This window comes from Strigops habroptila, chromosome 10, assembly GCF_004027225.2.
Source record: "Strigops habroptila isolate Jane chromosome 10, bStrHab1.2.pri, whole genome shotgun sequence".
Taxonomy (NCBI): domain Eukaryota; kingdom Metazoa; phylum Chordata; class Aves; order Psittaciformes; family Psittacidae; genus Strigops; species Strigops habroptila.
This window is the reverse complement of record NC_046359.1, coordinates 16224101-16236462: the sequence shown is the minus strand read 5'-3', so window position 1 is coordinate 16236462 and position 12362 is coordinate 16224101. Positions and strand designations below refer to the sequence as shown.

The window sequence follows — 12362 nt, the reverse complement described above, 5'->3', positions numbered from 1 at the left end:
ATATTTGTAAGACATCTTTTTCATCCCAACATGTTTAATCTGAAAGGGACTCTAACCTGTAGTGCAAAAATGTGCCTGTACATTCACAAATTCTCAATTTCTGTGGGTAAAGGATTTCTGATTTCCACTATTATTTTCTCAGATTCTACACTTTAAAAAGGGAGGGAAATGCCTATTGCTAAAAACTGAATATGGATATGAATTAGTCTAATGAGTGCGTGTGCACACATTAAAAATCTTGCAATGTATAAAATATTTTTAGAATATTTGCAAAGGCTTTCAACTAAATTTGATTGTTTAAGGTAATTCAAGATGCTTCAATGCCACAAGGAAACATCACGGGTTTTAGCTGCTACAAATAACATTGTATGTGTACAGACATCTCATGATTTCTGTTGTTTGCATACAAAGTGAATGCCATTCCTGAAGAGATGCTGAGCACTGTTGCACTTTGCTTACTGTATGTTAACAGGCTCTTCAATAAGGAGTCAGAATAAAATAAGGTTGAATATTCAGTATTTGAATGGATGTCTTCAATGCTGGCCAAAACTGAAACCTTAAAATTTCAGGAAATAAGAAAATGCCTGCCTCTTAGAAAACTCATGAGAATTACTTGTTTTGATCTTTGCCTTCTCCTCCTGTGAGCTGCAGCTGCTTTCTTCAGTTCTCATGTATTTTTTGTGGAATGCACTACTTTTTTTATTTGTTAAAACTCTTGTGATCCAAGTTGCATCACTTTGCAGAAACATGTTTTATTGTGGAACCCCATCCAGTTCTCATCCATTGCCGCAGCTGTATAGCCCGTGGAGGCTTTCTGAGCTTTGCAGCTGTGGAGGCAGGTTGGGAAGGAGAGCTTTCCTCTGTGTAGTAGTAGCTTAAGTCCTATTACCCATCCATGGCTGTACAAGCCTGCCACCAGGGACACAGCCTGTTGCTATCAGGCCTGATGACAGTATAGCAGGAATATATTTATGCCTCAGGAAAGACTGGTGATAGATGAAGCCTGTGTATTCCTTTATCCCTCCATGGGGGATAGTTTTCTCTGGCTCATTGTCAACTGGACAGCAAAGACATTTGCTTTAGACTTCTTTAAATCTCCTAGCATATAGCTGGCACAAGAAAAATGAAGCAAGGAAACCAGTCAGGGAACAGGGGCTCCTGGGAATTGGTGGCAGAAGATCTTTTGCCTGCTACTTTCTTCTGTTTCCTGAAAGAGACTGGGAGCTCCACTGCCACCAGTCGGTGATCTCAGAGACGGGATTATCACCAACAGCGCCTTAAAAAAGGAGGCCACTGCCATGAGCAAGAAAAAAGTAGGAACATTTGAGGGTCTGAAGTATATGTGAGGATGGTTTCGTGCAATGTCAGGTTTAGCTCCACAGGGGCAATTGGAGAAGTACAAGTAATAATGTGAAGTCAGTGTTACTAAGTTAAAGGACAGCAAGTGCCCTTTGGAGGAGTAGAGAGATAACCGATTCACTTTCTTGGGCACCCATTCTGTATGAGTTGTGAGTCAGAAGCAGTGAGGTACATCTTTGTTCTTTTCTGCCTCTTCAGCAGTAAATATACATCCAAAATGTCATGTGTCCGGGTTAAGTGTGGTAAGTGTAATCTATCTGTCCAAGAGAACAGAGGCTGTTTAGGCTATTGTGCAACTATTACTCATAGCAAAGTCACAGAAGCAAGTTTTAGCCAGCTCTACCCAGTGTTCTGGCCCATATGCCTTTTCTCCGCAAAGGTTGTTTGTGTCACACACTATTTCTTTAATGGCTGTCAGTAAATAAACTTGAGAATTAACAGCAGGCTACTGGGCCACATTATGTCATTCTTGGATAGTTACATGATGTGTGGATCTGTATTTGAAAGGTGGCTTTTTTCCACAGCTGGCTGGTATGAAGTGTCAGTCACTTCACCTCTTTTTGGGAGTGACTGTGTACAATTCTTTTTCTTTTGGGACTGAAATCAGACTAAAATTGCTTTGTACCTTTCTTTGGCTTTATTATATCCCACACGGCCTGTCTGCTCTTATTCAGTGGATGTATGAATCTTAAAAAGGATAGAGCAGTTTTTCATAGTGGCTGAATTAAACCTTGGAGTGTTATATATTTACTCTGCATCCTTCATCTGAGCTAGGACTTACTGCTTAGTAATGTCATTATCTGCTATTTCCTGTTGCTTTTGGAACAGCTAACTGCCCAAGAAAAACTGTGCACATACAGTACTAAAACATGTTCCAAAAAGAATTACTCTGCAAAAACAAAGAACCGGAGCTGAATTCCATCAGTTAACTAATATCATTATCTCTAGTGCTTTGGAGCTTGATTATCTTTAAGTATTGCATTGGCTAAACTTAGCATAAATTCGACTTTCAGAGGCCACATATGCCAGTACCAAAGAAGGGGAAATATTAAGGATTATAAAATCTCTTCTAGATCTTGGCCTGCTAAGGAGGGTAGAAAAAGATTCTGATAATGTCTACTGTTTATTTCTCTACTATCAACTTTTTTTCTGTGCCCACCCCAAGGAAAGCTCACATGCATGATGAGTTGCTACCTCATAGAATCTATTATTCTATGTATTTATGAAAGTTTTGTGCATTTAAACTTCATAAGGCAAATTGCATATCTATTTTCCAACTGACATGAAGTAGCTTTTGTTGGACCACAGCCAGAAAGCAGAAGAAAATTTATCTCTAGTTAACAGTTAACGCTTATGAGTCTGACATTGTGTATTGGGAATAAATAGGCATGTTTTAATCTGTTTTCGTGCAGACTTGGGAAGCCCTGAAGGGATAGCTGTAGATCATCTGGGTCGCAACATCTTCTGGACTGACTCTCAACTGGATAGAATAGAAGTGGCCAGGCTGGATGGGCGCCAGCGTCGCATCCTGTTTGACACTGGCCTAGTGAACCCCAGAGCAATTGTTGTGGATCCTATGAGAGGGTATGGATATGTTGTAAAGAGATGTGCGCAAAGTTTGATTTCTATTTATTTAACAATGGCATATGTTTTTAGGCTGTCTGTAGGCAACAATAGCACTACCTTTTCCTAAAACAACTATCAAACAGAAATGGTACTTGTGTCCTCTGTCTGAGTGATACACTGGAAGTAAAACAATCTAAAATACCTACTAGGTAATGCTGTGATATTGTGTTGAGAGGTTTGTCAAATACTTATTTGTACCTCGCTTTCAGTACATTGTTTGCAGGATGACAAGTGTTGCCCTTACCTAAAAGAATTTTTTTTCTTTTCCAAGATTACTGGTCTAAAATACTAGATTTAAATCCTAGTATTTTCATTTCCATCATGACAACCCTTCTTTCTGTACAATGTCATCCTTATTTATTTAAATGTTTTAGGGTGTGCAAATGTTACTTTTATGTCCTTAGCATTTTTCTTAATTACAGTAATATTCTGAGATCAGTCACTGTCTTAATTCTTACCTTTTTTTTCCTCTTAAGAAACTTGTACTGGACTGACTGGAACAGAGAAGCTCCTAAAATTGAAACCTCATACATGGATGGCACAAACAGAAGAATTCTTGTTAAAGATGATCTTGGGTTACCAAATGGGCTGACATTTGATCCTTATTCCTCAATGCTGTGCTGGGTAGATGCAGGTAAAGAGCTGGTAGAATCTTTCTTCATAATAGTAATAGAATAAATATGTCCAATCCTAAATTATCCACAGCCAGTTAATGTTTCTAGCTCTCTGGGCTGCATCTTAGACTTCATGCCTTTCTTTTTGGCTTTAATATTCTCTCAATTTATTCATTGTTACTACCACTGTAGCATTTATTTACATCAGACTGTGTGAAAGCTGAAAGATTTCAATTCTGAACACAAAACTTTCTAGGAATGTTTTGTATCTGTGTGTCTTGTATGTGACTATCTCTTTAGGTAGTGCTTAGGCCTTTGTAAAAGAAGTTGCGATCTTAAGACCAGGAAAACACAGTAATTCATTCGATCTGGCCCTACAGAATGTCATAGTGGCACTGTTGCAAGACCTGTAACCTGAGGCAAAATCCAGCTTATAATTGACTGAATCAAGTCTTGAGAAAACAGGTCACACTAGATTTAAAGATCAAGAGATGAAGGTTCTGCCACCAATCCATTATTAGTTGTGTGCCAGTGTCCTGTCAGTCAAAAATAACAACAAAAATAGTGCTTTTCATTCTCATTAAAACTTCCTTTTTTTTTTTTTTTCTCCCCATCTTGCTGCCTTTCTGTAGGCTCTGCCAGAGATCTCTTCCTGTGGAGGTGCTTTTACACTTCAAGTCACCTTTCAAGTTTTTGATAAACTAAAAAGATCAAGTTCTCTTTTTCACTGTAAGACACTTTCTCCAACCCTTAAATATATCTCCTGGTGCTATTTTTCTGTTCTTTTTCTCTCTTCCTCTCTCGTTCTCACATTTGTCTCTTTTTCCGTAATTTTGAAGTCTACTACTTAAGAGAAACCTACAGGTGTTTACATTCACTAGCAGTGTTCTCAATGTGTGTGGCAGCTTTGCAGCTAGACCTTTTTACACCCTATTTGCATCTGCAAGTTAGATGTTCTTCCTGCAGTCTTGCCTTCATGGCGCAATCCAGCAAGCATTTTGGGAACACTCTCACCCAAACTAACTTTGCAAAATGCCTTCCAGAGGAGATAGAGCTGGTTAGTGGCTGAAATATCCCTCCTGAATGGAGGAGACCTTCTGTCAGCTTCCACTTCAGCCTGAGGATACTGGTATCTGTAGCAGGAATCTCAGTTTGTGAACGATGGCCATGGTTTCACCGGACATCTGGGTTCCTGTAAGTCGGGTTGTGTGCTGATTAGCATTAGACCAAAGTACTTTACCATCCAGTCTTTGGCACACGCAGAGACGTGCCATGGGGGAGTGCTTTGGCTAAGCAGCATACTGAAAAACTTCCAGGAGATTTTATTCAGTTCATGCTTGCATGCTTACGCGTGTCCTTGGTCCGTCGTGAGAGTTCTCTTGCTCTGGTTCAAAGGCTTAATTGTTTCACTACACCTAGGTACCAAGAGGCTGGAATGCATGAACCCTAATCAGCTTGGTCGACGAAAGATTATTGAAGGAATTCAGTATCCTTTTAGTGTTACAAGCTATGGGAAGAATTTATACTACACAGACTGGAGAAGGTATGTTATCTGCTAAAGAAATTACAAATTGCTTTAATCTCTTCTTCTGCCTGGTAGAAACCGAAGTAGATACTGCATTTCTTGTGTCTGACCTCTCACACATTCATGTTTTGTTGCTTTCCTAGTGACAGCTGACTCAGGGCAGAGTGGATCTGTAAAGCTGACCTACTGATGTTGCCAGTTAACTGAGTTTTCCTTTTCAGCATAGTGATTTATCCTGTAAGAAAATGCTTTTAACAGTGAACATTTTTGGGAAAGGAGTGGGAGCTAACATGTTTCCCTTATGGCTGTGCTTGCTGTGTTGTAGAGGGCGGAAATTTGTCACTCATGGCTTTCTGTGCCCTATATTAACTGAATGTTCAACCAGCAATAAGAAAAAAACTTTTTTGTTGCCTTGCTGACATTTTATTTGTGGCAAATTATGTAAACCATTGACATATGATCAAGACTTTAGAGTTTACTGTATCTTCCAGAAAAAAAATATTTATTTTTCCTTGACATAAATGGTTGTGTCGGCTCAATCTGCAAACTATTACACAAATGACTTCAGCAATTGCAGCAGGAAGAGCTATTAATATGTGTAAGGGTTTCCAAGTTAGAACCTAACAGCTGGGAAATGCTATTCTAGAATAGGCTTGTGAAATGGGAAACTCTGTTACAGGTCTATCAGTAGACTGCCCTTTTATTTTTAGGAAGAAAAGATTGTTTATGACTAGCTGTCTTCCCTCCAGATATCAAGCGCTACTTAAATACAACATTGTCCATAATCATTATGCGTAATAGCTGCAATATTTGCTCTACCACAGAAAATGTCAGAGAGGCAGAACACAGAGAATGTGTTGAATGCAGTCCTGTAGAGGGACATTGTCCAGTGTTGGAATTACCTTCAAAATTAGTAAGGTGGCTCCCTCTAAAATTTCTTAGCTGCCTAGAATGAAGGTTATGACTTATCTGAGTTGTCCAGGAAAGATGACATCTTGGAGGATTTTGCCTCTGGCATCACTTTCTAATTGTAAAGAAAAAAAAATTGTATAAAAAAGCCTTCCCTTTTGTTTATTTTGTTTTGTTCTCCCCTGTACTTCCACCTTCATCTCACTTCTATATATTCTTTCCTGCATATGGCAGGGATGCTGTTGTAGCAGTGGATCGCACGATTTCAACAGAAAATGATAACTTCCAGCCTCACAAGCGCTCCCGTCTCTATGGAATCACTACTGCCTTTGCTCAGTGCCCAGGAGGTAATCCAGATGATTCTCCAGTTTTCACAGCTGTACACCACCTTGGCAGATAAATGAAAGCAGTAGCAGCTCCCATTGACTAGCTGCCAACTGCTCTAGGTAGCTAGTGAAGAACTGGCTAGTGCTTGGATTTCTGTTTACTAAGAAATTAAAAGCCACCTATTTTTTTTTCCCTGTTTTTTTTTTTTTTTTTCCTTTTTTTTTTCCCCATAAAAGCAGCAGTAGTTGTGGTTTCCATATGAAACTAGAATAGAGAGGTAAGAAAGGGCCTGGTCTGTCCTTTTTGAAAGAACAAGTGTATGATCAATAGAAGGATCTGACATGGCAAAAGCTGCTATGTTGTCATTGTCTAAATTGAATGCTGTATTCATGGTTAGGGCCTTATTTACTTATTTATTATTATGCCCCATCCCTGGCAGTGTTCAAGGCCAGGTTGGACGGGGCTTTGAGCAACCTGATCTAGTGGAAGGTGTCCCTGCCCGTGGCAGGGGGTTGGAACTGGATGAGCTTTAAGGTCCCTTCCAACCCAAACCATTCTGTGATTCTATGATTTTTAACTTTAAACTACAGAAATATCATAGTCTTCCAGATGGCCTTAATGAGATCCAGTGTTTTTAAAAAGAGAATGTTGAGAACACAGCAGGTGGCTGGTCTGGTCTTTCTGCTCTGTTCAATGTTAAATTTTTCAGATACTTTGTTGAAAAGCCCCTTGTGAAACTTAGAAGAGAGGAAGTTGATACCCTTGGAATAACAATTTGTTCTTGGGAAGCAATATCACTGTTCAGTTATGTTGTTCTTAGCAAATCACAGAAGAGTTCACTTTTTTTATTATTACAACATGGCTGGAAATACAGGAGTTGTGGTGTTTCTACTTTAGGCCTAAAAACACCTAGGATCATTTCTCTTCAAATTATTCAACACATATAGTGAAAAACTTAATTTGATTGAAAGCCTGGTTCAGAGCTTAAAAACACACATAAATGTCATAATTAAGAAATCAGTTACATTGTTTTTATTAGTAATTCACAGTTCCATTTTAGTAAGCAGTGTAAAACAAGACAACATTATGTGCTCTGAGTAAATGCTTATGTTTATAATATTCAGAACCTCGGTATCATTTCTCATCATATATCCATTTCAAGTGTTTTTCTAGAATGGATGCTTTACCCCTCAGATCCGTTGCTTCTGGCACTGGCTTCTCTTTTATTTTACCCTTCAACATTTAATGTGCTCCTGCCCACCCACCCAATTTCTTTTGTTTTTGTGGGTCACCCCTCCATGTTTTTGTAGTGGGGAGTATCCAGGCATGATGTCATGTAGTATTTTGGATTTTGTCCCCATGTGTTGCACTTGTATTTACTCACTCACTGTGTCTTCATTCTAATGTCTGTGACCACTTGGTCAACCTATGAAAGGCATTTCAGGAACAGCCCAGTTTTTTCATGTTGCCTCTCCTGCTCTGTCCTTAAGTTGTGATCTTTCGGGTGAATATTGGAAGCTGACACAGGAATATGATGACTCTCATCTCCCTAAAGTATACTTTTGTTTCACACTCAGTCTCATTATGGCTTGTTTTCCTAGTGTAGTCATGTAATCTGCACTTCTTTTGTATTATGTGTGTTGGTTTTATTGAGGTATTGCTGGGGTTTTTATCTTTAATGTTTTATATCTCTGTTCCTTTCCAGGACATAACTACTGTACAGTGAATAATGGTGGTTGCACTCACCTCTGCTTGGCTACCCCAGGAGGCCGTTCTTGCCGCTGCCCTGACAACACGGTTGGAGTGGATTGTATAGAAAGAAACTGAGCATTAAAATATATTAGAGCAGCAGACGCCTTTTGGAAGTGTGCTGTAAACAATTCACTCCTATCAACACAATCAGGCCCTAAAGATAAGTGCTCCATGCTGCTGAGAGCAAGCCATGATGCACATATGCAAGCACACACACAGGCAATAACTGTTTCGTAGCAGATGAGCAAGACAGAGCTGCCCAGGTTGGGTCCAACTGTATCTTGTTCCTTGTAATATTATCTACTTGCTTTTAAAGGTAAATGTGGAGACCGTAGCTCATGTGATCCTTTCACACAGCAAGTGATTCTTTATAGGTGATCAGCACTGCTTAGTGGATGTAGTTGAAGTTTGTGTTAGATTTTAAGAGATTTATTTTCCTTCTGAGGTGAATTCCTGAGTAATTTCCTAAAATCCACGAAACAAACTTCAGATGTAGATCTCAATTGCTGATAGTTCATCAAAGAATAGACGTTGATTCATTTGGAGACATCTGGCTTTAGTGACACACAGTCACATTTGTTTCCTGAGAGCTTGTAAAATAACATTGCTGTGCTTGATGCTATTAGCCTGAAAGTGGTCTTTAAATTCTAGCCTAGAAGTCTTTCTCCTGTAGCAAACTGTGCCATACCTTTTTGTAGACCATGAGAAACCATGGCAGTTAAAAATCTGATTTCCAGAAAGGTCACCTGTGTGTTGATGCTTAAAAGAAAAAAGACAGTGATCCCCTATTTGTGTGTCAGTGTTTAGTAACAGCAAAAAGGTGTGCTGGAAGTCAAAGCTAAGTTGATGTTTTCATCGCTAGTGAGTTTGGAGCAGGGAGAGAAAATCAAAATGCGTATTCTTAGGTCAAATTAGCAGTACAAATCTGGGAGTGAAGTTCGGCTTCCACACTGTGTGTTGGGAAAGAAGCTTACCCACAAGCCAACCTGCAGCAGCAGAGCAGAACAGGGCTTGTGAGGCTTCTGCCAGAGCACATTTCACAATGTCATGATCAGAGTAGTAAGCTAACATCCCCATTTCCTCACTCCCTCTTCAGACACAACAGTAACAGTTTTAAACAGAGCCAAGTGAGTTTTAACTGTGTGACAACTTCCTCTTTAATTGTATATTTATCATAAAATAACAAAGCATATACACATTTTAAAGATTTTTTTTTAAGAATGTTTTGTAACTTCTAATTCATTTTATTCATATACTTAATCAGGTATGTTTTACTGTAAATATCAAAAATGTGTTGAAATGAAGGTGCTTGATAACTCTTTCTCCAGAATTATTCACGTATCTGGTGAAATATTAAAGTTTACACTCTGTACAGGTATCTACAGTACAGTCAATAAAAATGTTTGGTTTTTATTTTCTGTAAAAAAGAAAGTTATGCCTGCAGAAGGACCTGGTATGTGGTGTCTCAAGTCTCTTTTCCTGTTGAGTTCTGTGTTTTAGCTAACTCTTTTATCTAGTGATGATACTTCTCTTGTAAGATGCAACACTATAGGGGAAAAACTGCTGTTGGGGCTTTTGTATGTTGAAACTCATAGGATAGTTTTATTCAAAACAATTATGTGAGAGTGCTTAAAGAACATACGGCTCCCTCTGTTCTGACACAGAACACTGGTTGTTAATGGTTGTTGAACTTTCAAGTAAGCATAATTCAGTTATACCATACTTCAGACTTACATGTTGTTAGTGGAAATATAGGGCAAGGACTACATGAAGTGTGTGTACTGGTTGCAAGCTCACTGAAGCGTGGTCTGCTGGAGGTGGCGATGCTGAGATTTAAACTCAACTTTTATGGCTACAGCCTGTCAGTGCCTCAGGGAGGGTGGCAAAAGGCTCTGTAGTACTGTGTAGATGGACAGCTGGAGCATGCCTGTCAAGTGAGCTGTTGGAAAGGTGGACAGTGAGTCAGCAAAGAGAGCTATTGAGATCTAAAGGGTGGTGTGTGGAGTTACAGGAGGAGATTGGTGTTGATCCATAGTGGGGACTGCACATGCAATTGGAGGAAGTTGGGTCTTTAGTTTGTTATTTACTGTATGCTTTGATTTATTTTTTTATTTTTTCTTTTTTAATTTTGATCCTTCAAAATTGATGATTGCCTGCTTTGTGTATGGACCAACAAATATTCCTCTTTGTGCATTATGACAATTGCTAATTTACTAAACCCCAGTCAGCTAATTCAGTGCTTATCAATGAACAATGACAAAGATGTCAAAGAAAATACACCTCAGTGGAACTTCTAGTGTTAATCTGTGAGCTCCTATGTAGTCTGTAGGACAAGGAGAGAAATTATATTACTATGGGCTCAGTTTTTAGACTGAGTGACTCTTAATTCTGGTATCACATCTGGCAGTAGGTAACACTAGATTAGGGGAAACTTCAGCAGACCTGTGCCAGCAGTGTAGGTGTTGGCAGTTTACACAACTTTCAAGCAACTTTCAGCATTCTGGTTCCTAAAAGTAAGGAACTTTTTTAAAGGCTCCAACAGGTTTTGTTTCTCAGCAAATACCTGCTGATCGCTTCAGCTGTTGTAGCGCTATGTCAGAGCGCAGCAAGGGCTCAGCTGTTCCCTCAGGGAAAGGAGACCAGCAGAAGCAGTGGCTTCACCAGCAAGGAACCAGCCCCACCGTACCCCAAGTGAGGCAGACAATGCCCATGAGGGTAGTTGGGTTCAGCCCAGGGGCCAGACCACAGAGCAGTTCTGTAGTGACAGGGTAGGTCCAAAGTCAAGTTGGGAAGTTGAGTCAGGATCACAATCAGCTCTGGACATAGTGACCAGGATCAGTGATTTCCAGACAAGTCCATAGTGGTGAGGCAGGCCTGCAGTCAAGCTGGGAAGACGGACTGGACCTCGATCAAAATGGGGCACATGGCTGTGGCACAGCTCAGGCAAGAGGCAGGGTGAGAGCCTCAGCTTTATCGCAGCCTTGAAGCAAAAGAGGGTTGCCCTCACTGAGGCTGCCCAACAGAGCTGTTTGAGGGTGAACCTCTGCTGAAGTTCCTTCAAGTTTTCTTCATACTTTCTGTTAACCAGCTGGCCTTGAACAGTCAGCTAAAGCTGCTAGTGGTTGGAGTGTGCTCCAGGTCTTGACACTCTGGAATTCTTTATTCCTATATACATTTGCTTTCTCATTGAATCTTGCTAAATCTTTGTTCTCCAAAATGATCCATGGTGTTGAGTTCCTTATTTTAATCACAGTTTGAGCAGGAATCTCATCCTTTGATGAGATCTGGCATTAGCCATTCCAGGATATCTGTCCTATGCCTATCATATTTTTTCAGTTAAATGTTCACAAGTGTTTTGAATGCTGCAAATGTGAATTTTCTAGTTCCTTCTTTCACCCCTAAAGAGTTAATGGCATTTTTTTATAATACAGTTTTCTCATGCTGATGTGTCTAATTTATCTACCCTCTCCTTTTCCTAACTTGCTTATTAGTGTCTGATTATTGTAGTTTTGTTCAGGAGCAAGTACATTTCAGTTATAGTTTTACATTGCATTTTGGGCTAAAAGGGTAATGGAAAATGGGTTGTGTTTTATTTCATTATTAACATGAACTTTTATTCTTATTAGAATAGGCTGGGACTGGTAATCATGTCAGTCTCTGGTTGAAGAAAAGAGCCGGTGTGACTACAGTTCACTTTTTTTGCTACAAAAATAGTAGATTTCCAGGAAAGGAGAACAATTGCTTCAATGGTTAAGCAAAAGACAAAATACATCTTAGATTTATTCCAGAGGTAAGTTAAATGTTTTCTTAAATGCTTCCATTCAGGTCTTCCAGCACATATGGAAATATTTGATGATAAGACCATTAGTGATGTTCATCAATGATGTAATAAGTTGCAAAAAAGTGAAATCTACTTAAAGTAGCACTGGCTTCCTGGGGTGGTTCAGCTATCTTTCCATCCAAAGGGTGTTTGAAAACCCCTACTTTACTCACTTCTTAACCTGTAAGGAACTCTCTCCTCATGGTGGAAATTCAGTGTGGCTTTCTGAAACACAGCATCCTGTCCAGTGTTGTTCCAAGTTGGCAAACTGCTTACTCTGCACTTCTTCAATTGCACAGCTTTGTCACAACATGTTAGATTTTTAACTTGCAGGCATATAATCAAGAATGACAGATGAATACTAGCGGATAATGGCCCCTCAATGGTAGTGTCACAATGCATCAGTTTAACCTATGGTTACATGCAAACC

The 12362-nt window shown here is 39.5% G+C and overlaps 1 protein-coding gene across 2 annotated transcripts in view; it reads left to right on the top strand.

Annotated features, from left to right (window-relative positions):
• The window catches only part of NID1 (nidogen 1), a 44868-nt gene extending 35300 nt beyond the window's left edge, over nt 1-9568 (top strand). For both annotated transcript variants that reach the window (XM_030500283.2, XM_030500282.2), the window contains 5 exons: nt 2772-2943; nt 3462-3619; nt 5019-5142; nt 6268-6380; nt 8066-9568. In XM_030500283.2, coding sequence (XP_030356143.1) covers nt 2772-2943; nt 3462-3619; nt 5019-5142; nt 6268-6380; nt 8066-8187 — 689 coding nt within the window. In that variant the 3' untranslated portion in view covers nt 8188-9568. The remainder of the gene's footprint in view (nt 1-2771; nt 2944-3461; nt 3620-5018; nt 5143-6267; nt 6381-8065) is intronic.
• Nucleotides 9569-12362: the final 2794 nt, after the last annotated feature.